Source organism: Prionailurus viverrinus, chromosome B2 (assembly GCF_022837055.1).
Source record: "Prionailurus viverrinus isolate Anna chromosome B2, UM_Priviv_1.0, whole genome shotgun sequence".
Lineage (NCBI taxonomy): Eukaryota > Metazoa > Chordata > Mammalia > Carnivora > Felidae > Prionailurus > Prionailurus viverrinus.
In genome coordinates, this window is record NC_062565.1 from 40,976,542 (window position 1) to 40,997,494 (window position 20,953).

Here is a 20,953-nt window from a genome sequence, read left to right on the forward strand (position 1 = left end):
CCTTGTGTCCGGAGGCTTCAATCGCCTTTGGATCCTGATGGGAGTTATTACCTTGTCTCTTATAATTGGCATGGAAGGAAATCTACTGAATGGTGTTGACATTGTCTCCTTTTAACTTAGTCAATTAAGATAAACTATATGAGATTTACTTTGCCATTTTCCTGACTTATAACCTAAGAAAGCCATATTAGGATGTTTAGGGACTTGTTACATAGCTTTAAAGAAATTACTCTTCATTGTCGTTACTTACCAAACATTTTCATCTTAAAACGAGAAAAAAAATTAATGACTGAAAATTACTGAGCATTTAGTATGTTCTTGGCACCAACCGTTTAGCATGATTAACCTCATTAATCCACGTGATAACTCCAAGAAGTAGGTTCTATTATGATCTCTATTTTATGGATGAGGAAACTAAAGCACAGAGAGGTTAGTACTTGCTCAAAATTATACAGCCAGGAGTTGGAGAGCTAGGATTCTTCCTCAGATCACCAATTCTGTATTCCATATTCTCAAGCTCTAGGAGTGTCCAGACAAGAAACCTGACCTGGGGGATAGGGAAGTCCTGCCTACAGACTATGTCCAGATGACTACATTCAAGCCTATCTTAATCAAGTGCCTTCTTCCATCATGGATGGTAGCCCAGAGTCAGACTGCCCCAAGTGTGAATCCTCACTCTGCCACCTCCTAGCCCTGTCACCTTGGATATGTCACTAAATCTCTATAGAGTTGAGTTTCCTTATTTATGAAACCAGGAGAATAACAGAACCACTTCCTAGGTTGGTTAACATTAATTGACTAGTCCAGGGAAATTACTTGGTACAGTGCTCAATAAAGATTAAGTTATCATCAGGGCCTTTATTTCCTTCATCTATGACATGGAACGGTATTCAGAAAGCCCTGGGAGTGCAGAGTTCTTTCACGTATTTGAGTGTGTGTGAGTTGTGTCAGATCATAGGATGTATGACACGTCCACATGCTACAGGTGGCTTTGAAGTTACAACACTGATCTCCTGTAAGGCTTGTGAATCAGTAGCACTTTTGAAATTCATTCTGAACGAGTAATAATTTTATGTGGTGCCATTAAGCACATAAGGTAGATATTTAGCCTGTCCCTTGACGTGAATGATTTTTATTTACCAACTCTCCCCCTTCCGTGTGAGTATGACTTCTGACTTTTCAGGCTGCCAGTATGTATTTATTGGGAATTTCTATTACATCATGGGAGATGAGGTAGAAATTTTTTTTTTCAGCAGAAATATTTTTCAAGGATGGCCGTTTAAACTTATGGCCTGTTAATTTGTACATTGTAAAAACCTTAAACTGTGTATGACCATTCAGGAGATATCCATTGTTGTCTAGATATTGTTCCGCAAAAAAAAACATCTCCTTGCTTTCGTTTGCTTTCCCCATTTCCTTGCGGAGGACTCCTCAAGTCCTACCGCATTGGTCCTGCTTCAACTGTTGAGGGTTGAGGGTCAAATGATCTAGTCTTTGGTTTTCTACCTAGTTCTTCCCATCATCTATGAGAATCTCTACACTTTTGCAAGGTTGCATTGACCTGTTTTTAATTTTTTTTCTTCATCTTTTTTTTAAATGTTCAGTGGCATTAAAATACTTATGAAATTTACCACTTAACCATTTTTAAGTTCAGTAGTGTGAAGTACATTTGTGTTATCCCTACCTGTGGATTCCGTATCTTTTCTTTTATAAATTTTGACATGTCCCAAGAAAAACTGGTAGACAGTGGAGTATATCTTATTTATCACGTTCGTTTCTCTTCATATGCCTGTGTTGTCTCTAGTTGGAATGCCCATTCCTAAGGATTCCTTAAGGATAGAAACTAACACACAAGTGGTGCTTGATGACTAAAATGTTGATGGACTTTTACTTTTGAATAGGACACTGAAATCGTTTTGAAAGTGGCGTAATAAGCGGATTCCTTCTAAGAAATCGAATGACCGCTCACTTGTGTGGGAAGCTTGTTTTCGTCTGGACTGGTCTTGCCTGGGGTGGTAGGGATAGAACTAGACATGTTCTGAGAAGCCCGGAATGACAGGGCTGAATCTGGGATACCTTCTGGACCTCTAACAGAACAGTACCCAGAACTCCCCAAATTCACTTAGATTCCTATCGTGCAAAGGACTAGACATGGCTATTTCTTGGATGCTTACACACCCTGGGCCGAGTCTCACTCAAGCCCTGTACTGGGAGCAGTCCTGAAAAATAAAGCCTTTGTGAGTATCTGAAAAAATGGAGCTAAACTCCAGGTAGTCCTCAGTGTGATCCTGTTATGTATCTATTTTCTATGAACTAATTTACCAGAGCGCTGAATGTGTACGCTTACAGAAATAATGTTAAACATCATCACGAAGAAAATTCAGTATCAGAATAAGCTGAGCACTTTGAAGAGCTGTGCCTGTTAGGCTTTATTCTATTCAAAAGTGAGGTTTGTGTTGTGTTGTTTTAAGAGCTTCTTTCAAAGGTTGGATATGCCAGGTAACATACTTGTGTATGTTTTTTAGAATGCTGATCCTAAGTCATCCCTCAAAGCCGTAAGCAACCAGCTTGGAGAAGGGCCCAGTGATGGACTGCCACTTTCAAGTAGCCTTCAGTTTCTTGAAGATGAACTTGAGTCTTCTCCTCTTCCCGATCTCAGTGAGGACCAACCTTTCGACATTCTTCAGAAATCCCTGCAGGAGGCCAATATCACTGAACAGACCTTGGCAGAAGAGGCATATTTGGACGCCAGTATAGGTTCAAGCCAACAGTTTGCACAAGCCCAGCTTCATCCTTCTTCATCAGCATCGTTTACTCAGGCTTCTAATGTTTCGAATTACTCAGGTCAGACGCTGCAGCCTATAGGGGTGACTCACGTGCCTGTTGGAGCATCATTTGCAAGCAATACGGTGGGGGTGCAACATGGCTTTATGCAACACGTGGGGATCAGTGTGCCCAGCCAGCATCTGTCTAATAGCGGTCAGATTAGCGGTTCGGGTCAGATACAGCTAATTGGCTCATTTGGTAATCAACCCTCCATGATGACTATTAATAACCTAGACGGATCTCAAATCATATTGAAGGGCAGCGGGCAGCAAGCCCCATCAAATGTGAGCGGAGGACTCCTGGTTCACAGACAGACTCCCAATGGCAACTCCTTGTTTGGGAGCTCCAGTTCCAGTCCCGTAGCACAGCCTGTTACCGTTCCATTTAACAGCACAAATTTTCAGACGTCTCTACCTGTGCATAACATCATCATACAGAGGGGTCTTGCACCAAATTCAAATAAAGTCCCGATCAATATCCAGCCAAAGCCTATCCAGATGGGTCAGCAGAATACATACAATGTGAACAATTTGGGAATACAGCAGCACCACGTTCAACAAGGGATCTCCTTTGCCTCCGCCAGCTCACCCCAGGGCTCCGTAGTTGGTCCGCACATGTCTGTGAACATCGTAAACCAACAGAACACAAGGAAACCAGTCACCTCACAGGCAGTGAGCAGCGCTGGGGGTAGTATCGTTATTCATTCTCCCATGGGCCAGCCTCACACACCCCAAAGTCAGTTCCTCATACCCACAAGCCTTTCTGTCAGTTCCAACTCGGTACATCATGTCCAGACCATAAATGGGCAACTGCTTCAGACTCAACCTTCTCAGCTCATCTCCGGCCAAGTGGCCTCAGAGCATGTCATGTTGAACAGAAACTCTTCCAACATGCTCAGGACCAACCAAGCATATTCTGGACAGATGCTGAACAACCAGAATGCCGCCGTCCAGTTGGTGTCTGGGCAAACGTTTGCCGCCTCTGGAAGCCCAGTGATTGTCAATCATGCCTCTCCTCAGATTGTTGGTGGACAGATGCCCTTGCAGCAAGCGTCACCAACCGTATTACACCTGTCACCTGGGCAGAGCAGCGTGTCCCAAGGGAGACCTGGCTTCACCACCATGCCCTCGGTGACCAACATGTCAGGACCTAGTCGGTTCCCTGTCGTCAGCTCATCCAGCACTGCCCATCCTAGTCTTGGGTCTGCGGTTCAGTCGGGTGCATCAGGATCAAACTTCACGGGAGATCAGCTGACCCAGCCAAACAGGACTCCAGTACCGGTCAGTGCGTCTCATCGTCTTCCAGTTTCTTCTTCCAAATCTACCAGCACCTTCAGTAACACCCCTGGAGCGGGAACCCAGCAGCAGTTCTTCTGTCAGGTACATTTGCTTTATCGCACAAATGTTGGGATGATTCCAGAAAAGGAAAATGGAATGTGTATTTCACAGAATATAATTTTCATCCTAAACTCCCAATTTATTCATTAACAACTCTCTTTTTTTTTTCTTAAGTTTATTTATTTATTTTGAGAGAGAGAGAGCAGGAGAGGGGCAATGAGAAGGAGAGACAGAATCCCAAGCAGGCTTCACGCTATCAGCGAGGGACCCGATGTGAGGCTCGAACTCGCAAACTGTGCGTGAGATCATGACCTGAGCTGAGCTTAACCGACTGAGCCACCCAGGCGCCCCTCACTAACAATTCTTTTTTTCATTAACAGTTTTCAACTTGTGATTGATTGCCTTTTTTTTCTTCCTAATTAAAAAGATTTGTTTTTTACTGTTTATTTTATTTTTTTAGTTTAGAGAGAGAGAGAGAGAGAGTGTGTGTGCGAGCAGGGGGGAGGGGAGGCACAGAGGGAGAGAGAGAATCTTAAGCAGGCTCCACACTCAGCAAGGAGCCCGATGCAGGGCTCGATCTCACGACCCTGGGATCATGACCTGAGCCGAAATCAAGAGTTGAACACTCAACTGACTGAGCCACCCAGACACCCCCTTAATTAATATTTTTCATCCATCATAGCATTGTGGTTTGGAGTGGGGCTCTAGAGTCAGTCTTATGGATTTGAATCTAAGCTTTATGACATAGAGCAAGTCTTACTTTAACTTACCTCTCTAGACTTACTTTTCTTCATCAGCTAAATGGACATATATTCCCATGGGGTTATTGGGGGGATTAAATGAGATAATCCACACAAAGCACTTAACGTAGTCCCTAACAGCAAATAGCAAATACTCGATGAGAGCCAATTAATACATATACTTGATGAAACGTATGACAGGCATTTAAAATGAAAGCTTATGGTAGATTATTTACTTACATCATATAGTAAGCCGCTAGGTCATGTAACTATGGACTGGGTGGAGACGTTGTGACTGCTTCTTGGGTGTCAGTCAGAAAGGCTCAGGGACTCAGTATGATTCATCAGTGGGTAACTGCCCTGCACGGGAGGGATGTATACAGAGGGAGGGATCCAAAATTACCATGGGCAGTTGGTAAACCCACAGAAGGATTATTTTTCTAAAAATCGTCTCAAATGTCATCAGCTTTGGTCCTGAACCCCTATCTGTGGATCCTTGAATTCCTCCTCTAGCTTCTAATTCACACTCATCCTGAACACTGTCCGTAGTTCCAGCTCCACACCCCGCCTTCACCTCTGTGGTCGACCCTGTTTCGTCCTCCATTTCCACTGCCTTGCTCCTCCATGTTTATTTATTTATTTATTAATGTTTATTTATGTTTGAGAGAGAGGGAGACACAGAGCATGAGCAGGAGAGGGTCAGAGAGAGAGGGAAACACAGAATCCGAAGCAGGCTCCACACTCCAAGCTATCAACACAGTGTCCGATGTGGGGCTCAAACTCACGAACAGTGAGATCAGACCTGAGCCGACGTCGGACGCTTAACCGACTGAGCCACCCAGGCGCCCCTCCTCCATATTTAGATGTACTCAAAAACCTCTCCGTGCTGGGTACATCGATAGTTTTGAAACTGTATACCTTTGACTTAGTCATTCCACTAAGATTCCTAGGGAAACAAAGATTATTTATGATCAGGGACATTCAGTGTATTACTTTCAGTGTCAGAGGTTGTGCGTGGGTGTGTTTTGAAATAATGTCAGACTTCTAGAAAAGTCAAAGTTGCAAGAAGAGTATAAAGAATTATCATATACCCTTCACCAAGATTCCCCAAATGTTAACTTTTTACATTTGTTTTATCCTCCTCTCTCTCTCCCCTTGTCCCCCCCCATACACACACACACACACACACACACACACACACACACAATTTTGAGAGTAAATTGTAGGCACGATGCCTCTTTAGCCCTAAATACTTTGGACTTCAGTCTAAAAACGGAAACATTTGGGACGCCCGGGTGGCTCAGTCGGTTAAGCGTCCGACTTCAGCTCAGGTCATGATCTTACAGTTGGTGAGTTTGAGCCCTGCGTCGGGCTTTATGCTGACAGCTCAGAGCCTGGAGCCTGCTTCAGATTCTGTGTCTGCCTCACTCTCTGCTCCTCCCCCACTCACACACTCTCTCTCAAAAATAAATAAATATTTTAGAAAAAAGAAAAAAATGGAAACATTTTCCCACATAACCATAGGTACTACAGTTATCAAAACCAGGAAATTAGCATTAGTACAGCATTTTTACCTAATCTACAGACCTTATCCAGATTTAGTTGATTTTCCCAAGAATGCCCATTATGGCGAAAGGGGGAAAACTTATATTGTTTTGTTTTTATGGTCCCGGGTCACTGTCTAATTGTGTCATCATGTCTTTAAATCTGGAACATTTCCTCCATCTTTTTTGGTCCTTCATGACCCTGATATTTTTGAAGAGTACAAACCAATTTTTATGTAGAATGTCCCTCAATTCACATTTCTCTGCCGTTTCCTCATGATTAGATCCAGGTCATACATTTTTGATAGGACTGCCGCAGAAATGATACATCGTCATCATGTGGATTTGTCCCATTCCCGGTGGTGTAAACTTTGAACGCTTGCTTAACATGGTGTCCGATGCTTCTTAATAAGTTTCTTCTAGGAGATACTTTGACACCATGCCGGTATCCAGTCACTCATCAAACTTGCACATACGTTAAGTTTCCATTGATAATTCCTGACCAAATCCGTTATTATGGAATCTGCTATTGCTGTGATGGCCACTAAATAGAGATTTTCTGATTCCATCATATGTTCTACATTAATTGTTGGCATTCTTCTCTAAGAAAGCATTTCCTTTTCCTCTTTTACTTACATGTTTGTTTATATCAGTATGGACTCAGAGGTTCTTATTTTACTCAGGGGGTTATAAATTGTTGTAGTCACTTATCTTGATGCTCAAGTTACTTTGATGGCCACTGGGCACCCCTCCAAATTGGCTGCCGGTCCTTCTGACACATTTCCATTGTGCCTTGAGCACTTTCTTTAATTTCTGGCAAAACAAGATGTTCCGTGTTTATCTTTTATTTTCCTGACTCTGCCCTGGAACCAATCATTTATTTAAGGAGCCTCATTCCTTCTAGTGGAGAGCAGTATTTAGAAACTATGACCTGAGCACTACACGTTCATTGCTACTGACCTGGGACTTATATATATTTACACACCCCCAACATCTGTAGCTATTTATATATCAATCTGTATTAAAAGCAATGAGCTCCTATTGATACTTCCTATTCTAATCCAGGACCACTGGGTTCATTATTCAATTCTCTTTCTTTTCCATTTCCAAACATCTTCCATGTTTCCTCTTTTCTAACAGTGAGAAAGGCAACTCCACAATATATCTATATAGATCTATAGGTATATATAGGTATACATATATCTATACAGATATATAGATATAGATATAGATATAGATATAGATATAGATACAGATATAGATATAGATACGTAGGTATAGATATATAGATAGATAGATCGATATAGATATATAGATACAGATATATCGATATAGGTATATAGATACAGATATATAGATATAGGTATATCTATTTGCTCAATGCTAGAGTACACAGAAAATGGTTTCAGAATTGCTACCCCATACCACCATGAAAAAACAAACCTACTAATGAGACTTCAGCATCAGTCTACAGGTCTGTCTTTAGCCTAAAGGCATATGGTCAAAAGACTGTGTTCTAAAATTACTTGGGTTAGTGCTTTTCCCTCCTCCCTTGGTGTAGTTATGCTATTCATTTGAAATATAGGCCTGCTTATTAATTGTAGGAGTCTTTCCCCACCACCCTTATTGATTATATCTATTTCATTTCTTTTGAAAGTGTGACCCATTAGCATGGCCCCAAAAGTCAGGGCTCTGCAGAAAGTATACCTTGAGCACCTCACTCCACCCTTCTCCCACCCCTCCATCCTCTCCTGCCAGTTCTCGGCCCCCTCTGTATTCACTGATCTCATTCGTTTCTAGTTATTTATCCTACATTTATTTTTACACAAATGAGCTGATATATGTAATGTGTTATGTCTAATTTCCCTTCCTTTTTTTGGATGTTTTTATTTATTTTTGAGAGAGAGAGAGTGCACACAAGGCAGGGGCAGAGAGAGGGAGACAGAGAATCCAAAGCAGGCTCTACACCGACAGCAGCAAGCCCGATGTGGGGCTCAAACTCACCAACTGGGAGATCATGACCTGAGCCAAAGTCAGACACTCAACCAACTGAGCCACCCAGGTGCCCGCCACCCTTCCCTTCTTATTCAAGTATAGCATGCTGTAGATACTCTTCTATACTTTGGTTGCTAAAAAGTTTTCTAAGAATCCAAATGTCTAGGGCCACCTGGGTGGCTCAGTCAGTTAAGTGTCCGACTTCGGCTCAGGTCATGATCTCAGGGTCCGTGAGTTCGAGCCCCACATCAAGCTTCCTGCAGTCAGCATAGAGTCAGCTTTGGATCCTCTATCCCCCCACCTCTGCCCCTCCCCTGCTCGTGCTGTCCCTCTCTCAAAAATAAATAAAAATAAAATAAAAAATGTCTAATAATAGAAGAATGATTGGCTGTGATGAAAACTATGCAGCTATTTAAAATGTTTCCGAGGGGAACCTGCCTGGCTTCGTCGGTGGAGTTTGTGACTCTTGATCTCAGGGTTGTAGATTTGAGCCCCATATTGGGTGTAGAGATTACTTTAAAAAAAAGAAAAAGTCTTTTTTTAATTTTTTTTTAATGTTTATTTATTTTTGAGAGAGAGAGACAGAGCGTGAGTGGGGGAGGAACAGAAAGGAGGAGGCACACAGATTTTGAAACAGGCTCCAGGCTCTGAGCTGTCAGCCCAGAGCCCGATGCGGAGCTTGAACCCATGGACCATCAGATCTTGACCGGAGCCAAAGTCGAATGCTTAACCGACTGAGCCACCCAGGCGCCCCCCAAAAAAGAAAATCTTTAAAAAAATAAAATAAAATATTTTCAAAAACTAACTTAAAGATTTGGGGAAAGACTTACAAAATAATATTTTAAGTGTACATTTAAATTTGAAATATTTAAAACGTGCATTTAAATGTATAATAAAGAGGGGCGCCTGGCTAGCTCAGTCAGTAGAGCATACGAAACTTGATCTCAGGGTCATTAGTTAAAGCCCCACATTGGGTGTAGAGCTTACTTAAAAAAAATTTTTTAAATAGATGTATAAGATTGAATAAATAATTTGTTTTCACTCTTAGAAAAATGATGGGGAGAGACAATATGTTGAATTAGAAAACAGAAAACACTCTTGCTTATAAAACACCCAGAAATTTCATTAGAAAGAAATACAATATAACATTAACAGCAGTTCTCTGGATAGTAGATTTATAGATTATTCTCACTTTCTTCTAGTTTTAAAAACTTGCCCCACACAGGAGACATGCTATCTGGACAGCATTTATCAAAACATTTATGCATTTTTAAAAATAAGTAAAATGTACAGGGCATCTGGGTGGCTCAGTTGGTTAAGCACCCGACTTCGGCTCAGGTCATGACCTCACACACAGTTCATGAGTTTGAGCCCCACATCAGACTCTGTGCTGACAGCTCGGAGCCTGGAGCCTGCTTCAGATTCTGTCTCCCTCTCTCTCTGCCCCTCCCCCACTCATGCTCTGTCTCTCTCTGTCTCTCAAAAATGAATAAATGTTTAAAAAAAAAATAAGTAAAATGTGCAACTGGTAAAAACTTAAAAACAGTTCCAAGAGAGTTGAGAGTGAAAAGTAAGTCTTCCTGCCAGTTCCCAAGTTTCTCTCCGAAAGCCTGCCACCGCGTCTAGGTTCTTTCTCTGTATTGTCCCTGAGAGAGCCTCTACGCATACGGACGGGCACAAATAACTGCAGACGTCTGCTTAACTCTGCAACACGCCATGGGTGTTTTCACTTAATTCCATAACTTGAGGATCGTTTTCATATCAGTATGTGTTGATCTGTTTTATGTTTGCTGTTATTAATGATATGTAATCAGCTACGGCATGATCTCTCTTTAACCCCTGTGTAACAAATAATGCCTTGATAAGGAAAAAAAAAAGTCTGTCTGAGTCCCAAAAGTTTCAGTTATCCAGAGGTAACAAGAAGCCTCCACTGGCAGCTCCAGAGTAATTTTTTGTGACCTTTAATGCCAAAAAGTATTGGGAACTAGGTCAGTTGCATCAGGCGTATTGGAGTAAGGAGGACACAGCCTTGGAGACCGCATAGTTAGAAAAGTAATGTTGAGGTGTTATCTCAATTTTAAACCCCCAGAACATCCAGGAACACTTAACAGTGACTCTCTTTTTTACTTTACAACTTCCGTGTAAATTTTCTGTATAAATTACTTTATAGAATGTTGTAATAAACCAAAACACCGGGGCGCCTGGCTGACTCAGTCAGAAGAGCATGCAACTCTCGATCTCAGGGTCGTCAGTTCGAGCCCCACGTTGGGTGTAGAAATTACTTAAATAAATAAATATTAAAAACAGCGACAACAATAACAACACCATTCCCAGGGACCTTCGATGTTTGTCTATTTAGGGAAATTTAATTCAGCAAGTTTTGATCCTGTAAGAGTTAACTCTACAGAGGAGTAAGTTTCTAAATATAAAGTTTATTTGGTTTTGGCATAGAAAATACATGTATTTGGTTTAAAATCCAAAAAGTACAGAAAGGTATATACTGTAGTGAAAATTTCCCTCCTTCTGTCCCCCAGCCATCCAGTTCCCTGCAGGCAACCAATGTAACCAGTTTCTTGTAGGGTGAACTTAAGTCCCCACCCCACCTTTTGTATTGTGAAAACTTCCCAAACCCACAGAAAACTTGGAAGAATACAGTGAACCCATTCACCTAGATTCATCTGTTGTTTGTATTTTGCAACATTTGCTTCACCTGTGTGTGTCTTGTGTTTCTCTGTCTCTACATACACACTCACACACACACCCACAACCACCCACATACACACACACAGACACACACACAGACACACACACACTTTTGTCTCTGAACCATCTTGAAATAAGTTTCAAATGTCATGACCCCTTACCCCTGAATACTTCACCAGCTATTTAATAAGAACAAAGGGCCGCCTTCAACGCAGCCACAATATCACAACCAAAAAAGTTAACATTAATACACTGCAGTTGTATCAGATTTTTTCCAGTTGACCCAATAATTTCCTTTACAACAGTGTTTCATTCCAGAATCCAGAGAGCACTGACATCATCTGTTGTCACATCTCTAGTCCACAGCAACCCAGATCATTTGTCTTGTAGAGGGACCTCAGTGTGGCGGTCTCTGATTGTGACTTCACGATCAGAGTCAGGCTAAACAGTTTCGGCAAGACACAGAATGTTGAGCTGTCCTATTATTGGTGTGATCACTTGGCTCAGGTGGCTTCTGCTAGGTTTTTTCTCCTCCAGGTATTCAAAGGTACATTTTTTCCCTTTGTAAAGCAGAAATGATCTCCAGGATGGTGCTTTGGGACCTTGTGACTATCCTCTTTCCCAGTCTCTCATCCAGTGATTTGAGACTCTGAGCCTCACCGGAATATTAATTACATCGGTGGTTGCAAAATGGGGATTTTCTAATGGTATTCTCCTATCTATAATTACTGGCTGGGACTTTTCCAGAAAGAGCTTTTTCTTTCCTTCTCTCTCTCTCTCTCTCTCTCTCTCTCTCTCTCTCTCTCTTTTTCTGAATAACACTATGAACTCAGTTTGTCTGGGGCGGGGGGAGTTGCTTTCATTTTTAAACATTTTATTATGGGGGGTTTTAAACATGAACAAAAGTAAACAAAATAGTGCAATGAGCCCCTGTGCACAATTAGCTTCAGTGCTTACCAACTCATGGCTGTGCTTGTTCATCCATCCCCAGCTAAATTCCCCCACCCCCTGCCCAACATCATTGTGAGGCTAATCCAGACATAGAAGTTCATCTGTGGTAGTTTAGTGCCTGTCTCTAAAAGATCATGCATTCTTTTTGTAGTTAATGTTGCATTCTGTTGCTTTCATTGTTTTTCTTTTTGATGCCTAAAATGTCCTAAATGTGGTCAGTGGAGGCCTGCTAAAGACGGCTTCTATACTTTTGACACGGCCACATCTACTTTGAGAATTTCGTGGCCCAAGACGCTGTGGGCATGTCTTCCTATTACCTAAACCTATTACCTCAGACCTAGAATCAGCCATTTCTCCAAAGAGTCCTGTCAACTGAAATCCCTGAATGCAGAGAATAATTTACAGGATTTAAACTTTCTTGTAAACAGATTAATATTCAAAAGTCAGTGATTCCGGGCGCCTGGGTGGCTCAGTCGGTTGAGCGTCCGACTTCAGCTCAGGTCACGATCTCGCGGTCCATGAGTCCGAGCCCCGCGTCGGGCTCTTGGCTGATGGCTCGGAGCCTGGAGCCTGCTTCCGATTCTGTGTCTCCCTCTCTCTCTGACCCTCCCCCGTTCATGTTCTGTCTCTCTCTGTCTCAAAAATAAATAAACATTAAAAAAATTAAAAAAAAAAAGTCAGTGATTAAAGGAGGCAGTTTACAACAGTTTAACCTGCCAAACACAAGTAAACATGTTAATTTAAGTCCAAATCTCCGCAGATCACTAGCAGATTTAGTAGCTTGTAAATTCTTCCAGGGCAGCACCCACCATGCTTGCAGGTGTTGGTTGCCATAGTGACCACCCAGCACCCCCCCATCCCTCCCTGCCCCTCCCTGCTTTCCTTTCCCTCCAGCTCAGCCTGACAACCTTACTGTGAAACCACTGGATTTTCAGACACCCAGACTTCAAAATCTAGGTGGTTTTTTTCCTCTCCTTCTATACTTTTAATGACTAAATCCTACAGATTGGTCTTTGAAAGTGTCACATCTATTCTTTCCAATAGTAACAAAAATAACGATCATATTGTTGACAACTGGTACATGCCAGGGGCTATCCATATTACTGCTAATCCTTACTTTGGGGCGACAAGTAGATACTGTTTCCACTTCACAGTCTAGGAGATAGAGGTTCAGAGCATGACCAAATTGCTTAGCGAAGCAGACTGTACCTGCTAGCTGGCTATACTGTACTCTTTTCTGTTTCTCTCCTTTTCTGCATCCTTGCCCTGAACTAGACTTTAAGAGGGACTGCAATGTAATGGGGAAAACAAGAGTTGGATTAGCAGTCAGAGCTTGCTTGTAGGTCCTTCTCTGCCAGGGATGGGTTTTGTGAACTAAGTTTGCATCTTAAACTCTCTGAGCCCTAATTTTCTCTTCTCTAAAATGAGGAACCCTAGCTATGCAATCAAATCACCTGGGGAGCTTTTTAAAAATATGGATGCCCGGGCCTCTCCTCCATAAATTCTGGTTTAAACGGTCTGGAGAAAGGACTCTAAGCATCAGCATTTTTCAAAAGCTCCGCAAGTGATTCTGAAGAGCAACCAGGGTGGAGAACCACTGAGTTTAGATGATTTCCAAGGCCCAATCTGACCCTAATACGTGGACAAATGTAGCAATTATCTGGGTGATTGATTGCCTTCTGCCTCTTCCTAAAAGCAGATTTCCACCACAGTAATCTTCCTAAAACATTTGCTTGGTGACCTGAGACTCCCGATCGCCACAGGAGAAAATACAACCCCCTGGCCATTAGTTAAGCTTCTCTAGTCGAAAACCCTCCATTTTAGTGAGGCTGACCCCTCCTCTCCACCTCCCTGACTGGCCAGACAGACTCATTGTGAGCCCCATGTCTTTACTGACATGGGCATTCATTACACACGCTTTCCTAACAGGTAGAAATGTGTCCTGTCCTTCAGGCCCCCACCCAAAGCCCCTAAAAGAGTGAAGCCTTTTTCCAGTGTCCCCAGATCTCTTCTCTGCACTTTTCGTTCATACTGCTCAATGGGTGCATAATCACTTACTGTGTTAAATGTTTCCTTCCTTCCTTTCTCCCTTCCTTCCTTCATTCCTGCCTTCAACAGTATTTTAGAACCTCCCAGGGCTACACCAGTCAGTTGCAGAGCAGGAGGCAGACAGATAAGCTGACAGCCACAGAGCACTGTTTTAGACACTCCGGTAGAAGTAATATACCAGATTACCAGTCTACCAGACTGCCTGGGTGGCTCAGTTGGTTGAGTGTCCAACTTCAGTTCAGGCCATGATCTCACTGTTTATGAGTTCAAGCCCCACGTTGGCTCTGTGCTGACAGCCCAGAGCCTGGAGCCTGCTTTGGATTCTGTGTCTCCCTCTCTCTCTGCTCCTCCCCTGCTTATGCTCTGTCTCTGTCTTTCATTAAAAAAAAAAAAAAAAAAAAAAAAATTAAAAATTAAAAAAAACAAAACAAAACAAAACAAGTAATCCAGAGCTCCAGGCTCAAGAAAGACACCTCTAACCCAGATGGGATGGTTGGGGAAGGTTTCCTTGAGATAGTGACTTCTGACGGAGACCTACTAAGGGAAGGAAGAGTTACCCAGGTAGCCAGGGCCTGAGTGAAGAATGTTCCAGCAGTGGAAACAGCAGTGCAAAAGCCTAGGGAGAGAAGAGATCGTGATACTGAGGAGACAGCAAAGCAAGTTCAGATGAGATACAGCAGATTTAGGCAGGAAAGGTGAGCAAGGACCAAATCATACAGGACCTTGATCTGCATGTTAAGGAGCTGGTGTCATAATCTAAGCATGAAAGACTGAAGACCTACACTAGCCTGGTGGCACTAGAGATTGTGGGAATGGAGTGGTTTGAAGACAATTAGGTTAGACCTTCTGATTGACTGGCTATAGCAGAGAGATAAGAATGACACTCTGGACAGTGACACCAGGTTCACTGAGATAGAGAACATGAGAAGGAGTTGTGGTTTGAAGGGAAATTATGAGTTCAGTGTAGGGTATGTTTGCCAAGCCTGAAAACCTGTAGGACAACCAAAGTGTATGATAAACAGCTATCTATACCAAAGCACAGGACCAAAATGTGGACGCAAATGAGACTGACCACCATATCCATTGTAACTGAAGTGGTAGAAATGGATGAAATGGATCAGGGTGAGTGTGTGAATAAAGAAAAAGTGGCCAGAAGAGAACCCCATGGCACCTTGCTACTTAGGAGATTAGGAGAAAGAAGAGTCCACAGATGAGACTCAGAAGGTTCCAGAGAGGAGGAACCAATAGGGTCCAGCATTCTGGACGCTAAGAAAAGAGAATGTTACAGGCAGGAGGACAGAGGTCCACAGAGTGAAGCATCACTGAGAAGCCAGTGGAGGTAAGGATTGGGATGTTTCTGACAGCTTTAGCAATGAGGAGGCAGCTGCTGACCTTGGTAAGACTTGTTTCCATGGAGTGTCAGGTGTGGAAGCCAGAAAGATTGAAGTAGACCAGGGAGAGACTGGAAGGTGTGGTCATGAGCACACACAACATTCAGAAAAATGAAGGTAACTGATAGCTACAGGATGTAGGGCCGAGGGAATTCGTTTTTTAGGATACGGGGAAGGCTTGAGCTTTTTTTCTCAAAGCTGGATGGGAAGGAGATGGACATGAATTCCAGGGCACTGGTGGGATTCTTTGTAGAAAAGAGGAGGGATGCCTGTGTCATTGTAACAACAGAAGCAAGGAAAGGTCGAGTGGGGGTGCAGGGAAGGGTGCGGCTGTGGTGGTAGAGTTGAACGCATTTGCACCTGGCTTACGGGTTTGAAGACAGTGAAATAGCGTTCAGTGGAAAATGAGCAAAGGTGCTGGCTGGGAGAAAGAAAGGACCACACAGGCGTGAGGGCCCAGGTGAGGATAGAGGCCATAATTACAGTATGCTGATGAGCCGTGTTGGGGTAGGCCTGGGTTAGTTCTGGATGGTGAACTTCCCAGAGGTCAGAGACCGTGTTGGTGCCCTTCGGCCGCCTTCTCTATGGTTGGCCATGGTGCCCTGTACACAGCCGACGCCCAGGTGCCTTCGTCGAGGTACTTTGGGTTGCAACTCTCAGAAACTCACCGTACGCCTGGGTGGCTCATTCGGTTGAGCGTCCGACTTCGGCTCAGGTCATGATCTCACGGTTTGTGGGTTCGAGCCCCGCGTCGGGCTCTGTGCTGACAGCTTGGAGCCTGCTTCGGATTCTGTGTCTCCCCACCTCTCTCTACCCCTCCCCTGCTCAAGCACTGTCTCTCTCTCTCTCTCTCTCTCTCTCATTAAAAACATTAAAATTTTTTCTAAAAAACAAACTCGCCCTAACACATTTAGCAAAAAAGGAGAACGTTCAGGAAGTCCAGTGTAGCTCCTTATAAGGTCAGAAATCAGGCTTTCTGCTGTTCCCTCAGCCTGTTCAAGATAGCGTGGCCTTTTATCTGTCCTTCATTGTTCTCTCTCACTCTTCTCCACCAAAATGGCCACCTCAGGCCGGCTTCCTATGCAAATGCAGTGGTTTCCAAAACTTAGCAGTGCATGAGAATCAAGTGGAGAGCCTTTTGGAATTTTAAATTCCTGGGGCGCCTGGGTGGCTCAGTCACTTGAGCATCCGGCTTTGGCTCAGGTCATGATCTCACAGTTTGTGAGTTCAAGCCCCGCGTCGGGCTCTGTGCTGACAGCTCGGAGCCTGGAGCCTGCTTCAGCTTCTGTGTCTCCCTCTCTCTCTCCTTCTGCCCCTCCCCACTCATCCTCTGTGTCTCTCTCTCTCAAAAATGAATAAACATTAAATAAATAAATAAATAAATAAATAAAAGAATTTTAAATTCTTTTTTTTTTTTTTAATGTTTATTTATTTTTGAGACAGAGAGAGACAGAGCATGAACGGGGGAGGGACAGAGAGAGGGAGACACAGAATCTGAAACAGGCTCCAGGCTCTGAGCTGTCAGCACAGAGCCCGACGTGGGGCTCGAACTCACGAACTGTGAGATCGTGACCTGAGCCGAAGTCAGACGCTTAACCGACTGAGCCACCCAGGCGCCCCCCTTTTTTTTTTAACGTTTATTTATTTTTGAGACAGAGAAGAATTTTAAATTCTTAACCCCACATTGGATTTCTGAATCTTGTGGATAGAACCCAGAAACTTGGTATTTCAGAAGCTCCCCAGGTGATCTTGATGCAGCTAGTCTATAAACCTGCATTTGAGAGCCACTGCCTTTGGGTATCCATTCCCCACCACCGCTCAAAATTCCCAGCAGAAGCTTAATGACCCACTGTGGCTCAGTAAGCCATAGCCAGAGGAGCAGGGCCATGGGTGACACGAAGTGACCATACAGGGCCTCTACTGCTGTATACAGGACCTTTGTTCAAATTAAGAAAAAGTGCCCCTCTGAGCCAAAATAGAAAAAGGTACCCCTCTGGGTGGATAAACTGCTCCATTGGCAGGATTGGCACTTTTATTTTTAAAATTTTTATTACAGAAAGAGCAGGGGAGGGGCAGAGGAAGAGAGAAAGAATCTTAAGCAGGCTCCGTGCTGAGCATGGGATCGACATGGGGCTCAATCCCACAACCCTGGAATCATGACCTGAGCCCAAATCAAAAGAGTTGGGCTCTCAACCAACTAAGCCACCCAGGGGCCCCAAGCTTGGCACTTTTAGATGGAAGAAAAAGTGCTCCTTCCTTCCCTAAAGTTTAACCCTCAATGCCTCTGGCAGGTAACACACCTTTGTGTCTTCTCCAACCTTTCTGGCTCCAACCCGTTTCTGTGGCAATAGGACAATTCCCAGAGGGGAGTGTGGCTGGACAGAGCCCCCCAGTGGTCTCCCTCATTCAGTAAATGCCTGTTGTTAGGTGAATATTGTCTTGCTAGGTTGTAATTGGTTTCTTTCAAAGTACACCCCAGAAGGGGAGGTTGACATATCAAATATTTTGATTTGTTGGGGTTCTTCTGTATGTTTACATGATATCAAAGATAATCCATAGGATCTAAAGCATTAAAATGTATACTGATGTTAGCAGATTTCTTAGAGCCAAGTTCTCAACAAAGTATCCTTAAACAGTCTGTTTGTCAAGAAAATGTATTTAAAGAGCAAGGCTTCTCTAAGAGTTCAGGAAACCGGACAGGTGGTAAATTTCACTTCTGGAAAAGATGGTCAGTTGTGGGCAACCTGAAGTTTTGGGGAACAGGAGAGAGGTGATGGATCCTGAGGGGTTGGGGGTGGGCTGGGAGGAGGGACGGACCCCCGTGACATACACTGCAGTGGAATTCATTCACACAGTTTACTGAGTAACTGTTTGCTGTGCGCTCACTGTGGTGCCGGCCCCGTTCTGGTGCCGGGAATACAGCAGTGACCCAGACAGACCACAGTCCGGCCCTGAAAATATGTAGACTGGGAGCGAGCGGCGAACTTCTGGAGACAGAGTGGTCCCTAAGGCACGGAGCTTTCCGAACATACAGACCAGCTGGACTGAGGTTATGCCACTGCAGGGTCCAGGCCAGGCTCCCCCCATGCATTCTGACTCTAACACCACCCTGGCCCTACCCGCCCCAGCCCAACCTGTGCAATTACCCCACAGTGGGACAACTGGAGTGACCGTCCTCCTCCCGAGGGAAGGCGTACTTGAGGACACAGGCAGGGGTAAGATGAAAACGCCTTGATGCCAATACTTGGCACCCACACAGGTGGGCAAGGGGACTACAAAACACTCCAACATGTGCTCAAACGAGAGGGTCCCCTTCAGACAGTTTCCTTGTTTTTGTTTTTTTTTTAATTTTTTTTTTTAACGTTTATTTATTTTTGAGACAGAGAGAGACAGAGCATGAACAGGGGAGGGTCAGAGAGAGGGAGACACAGAATCTGAAACAGGCTCCAGGCTCTGAGCTGTCAGCACAGAGCCCGATGCGGGGCTCGAACTCACGGACCGCGAGATCATGACCTGAGCCGAAGTCGGACGCTTAACCGACTGAGCCACCCAGGCGCCCCAGTTTCCTTGTTTTTAGACACAACAGTACTTACATTTTCAGGCTTGGACATGAGGTTGTTCTGGGTTTTTTTTCTCTTTCACTCTTCTGTGTTGTGAAAGAGCACACATTTAGAAAAAAATGTGGAAGACATGATCGAACAGTTAACAAAGAATTCAAAAGCAAATTCCCATCCACGTAACCACTCAAGAAATAGAATATTGCCAAGTAGCCCCAGAAACCAGCCCCCTCTATATGCCTTCCGAACCACAGCCCTTCTCCTGACTTTCCTGGTGATCTCTTTCTTGCTTTGCTGTATAGTTTTATTGCTTATGTATGCAGGGGGGTTGTTTGTTTATTTTTTAATGTGTATTTATTTATTTTGAGAGAAAGCACATGAGCAGAGGAGGGGCAGAAAGAGAGAATCCCAAGCAGGCTCCAAGCTGCCAGTGCAGAGCCCGACGCAGGGCTCGATCTCACGAACCATGAGATCAGGACCTGAGCGGAAGTCGAGTGTCAGATGTTTAACCCACTGAGCCGCCCAGGTGCTGCTGTAGGAATTTTGTTTTGTTCATCTGTTTAGTAACTGTGAATCATTTTAGGTCATGTCTGATAAGTAAGGTGGAAGATCAGGCTGGGTAATGCCATTTTTATTAAAAAAAAAAAAAAAGTTGTATACTCTAAAACAGTAAGGATGACTGACATTCTTCTGTTTCGTGCGAACTAGGCACATTGGGAAAAATTCCAAAACTGTGTATTAACAGCACTACCGTAAGGACTGCGGTCACAGGAACATATTCACTCTGGTCCATCTATTCTTGGTAGTCTGGTTAGTTCAGAGTTCCACGTAGTATATAGCCTTGCCCTGTGAAGCCACATTTTCCCAACTTTTATCTGTTTGTTTTTTATTCAAGGTGGCCCTTAGTGTTCATCCCCTGGAAATATCTGAGAGGGTGCTCACCGTTTTCCCCAGACCTCCCCGCAACCCCAGTGTCCTCCGTGTGGACAGCTACCAACACTAGGAGAGCAGAGTTATGTTCTAGGTGAAATGCTGTGAACACTGGAAAATTTCCCCTCCGGGTTTTGTTACTAAAAATGTATTAGCTGTCTGCGTAGAATGGTGTAGGTCTGATCTTCCCTGCTAACGGAAGGATGAGCAAGGTGACCGTTTCCAACTTTGTGGTGACCTCTTCCTTCTGGGGTGATGTCACATCCCTCTCAGGGCACCTGGGTGGCTCAGTCAGTTAAGCATCTGACTTCAGCTCAGGTCATGATCTCAGTGTTCATGAGTTCAAGCCCTGCGTCGGGCTCTGCGCTGACAGTGCAGAGCCTGCTTGGGATTCTCTCTCTCTCTGTCTCTCTCTCTCTCTCTCTCTCCCTCTCTGCCCCTCCTTCCCTCCCTCCCTCCCTCCCGCTCTCTCTCTCTGTCTCCCAAAAATAAATAAATAAACATTAAGGACACAAAAAGGATGTATAGCTCTAAAAAGAAATCCCTCTCCATTTTTATATTAGAAGAGAGAACCAAATAGATAATTGATCGCTTAGAATAGAAATATCAGCATGAACTTACTTGGCCAATGGTCAGGCATTGCTAAAGACTGTGTGAGTGCCCACACACGAACGGTTGGTGGGAACATTTTAATCAGGCCAAGGTCATAGTTTAAGTCCCCCGTGGGGATGACTGCACTAAATTCTCAATCCACTGATAGAATAGAAAGTATAAAACTGAAGAAAAAACTCTGAAAACTTATTGCACTATGAAGCAGTAATGACACAGAAGGTTAAAAATCGAGAGTAATTTAAAAGCCCTTTATCACCTTCCTTTAAATGGATCATAGAGATAACAGATCTTTTTAGAGCTAAAAGGAACTTGTCAGTC

The 20,953-nt window shown here is 43.7% G+C and overlaps 1 protein-coding gene across 4 annotated transcripts in view; it reads left to right on the plus strand.

Annotated features, from left to right (window-relative positions):
* The window catches only part of BICRAL (BICRA like chromatin remodeling complex associated protein), a 77,183-nt gene that overhangs the window by 42,501 nt on the left and 13,729 nt on the right, over positions 1-20,953 (plus strand). For all 4 annotated transcript variants that reach the window (XM_047860913.1, XM_047860915.1, XM_047860912.1 and 1 more), the window contains exon 5: positions 2,526-4,205. In XM_047860913.1, coding sequence (XP_047716869.1) covers positions 2,526-4,205 — 1,680 coding nt within the window. The remainder of the gene's footprint in view (positions 1-2,525; positions 4,206-20,953) is intronic.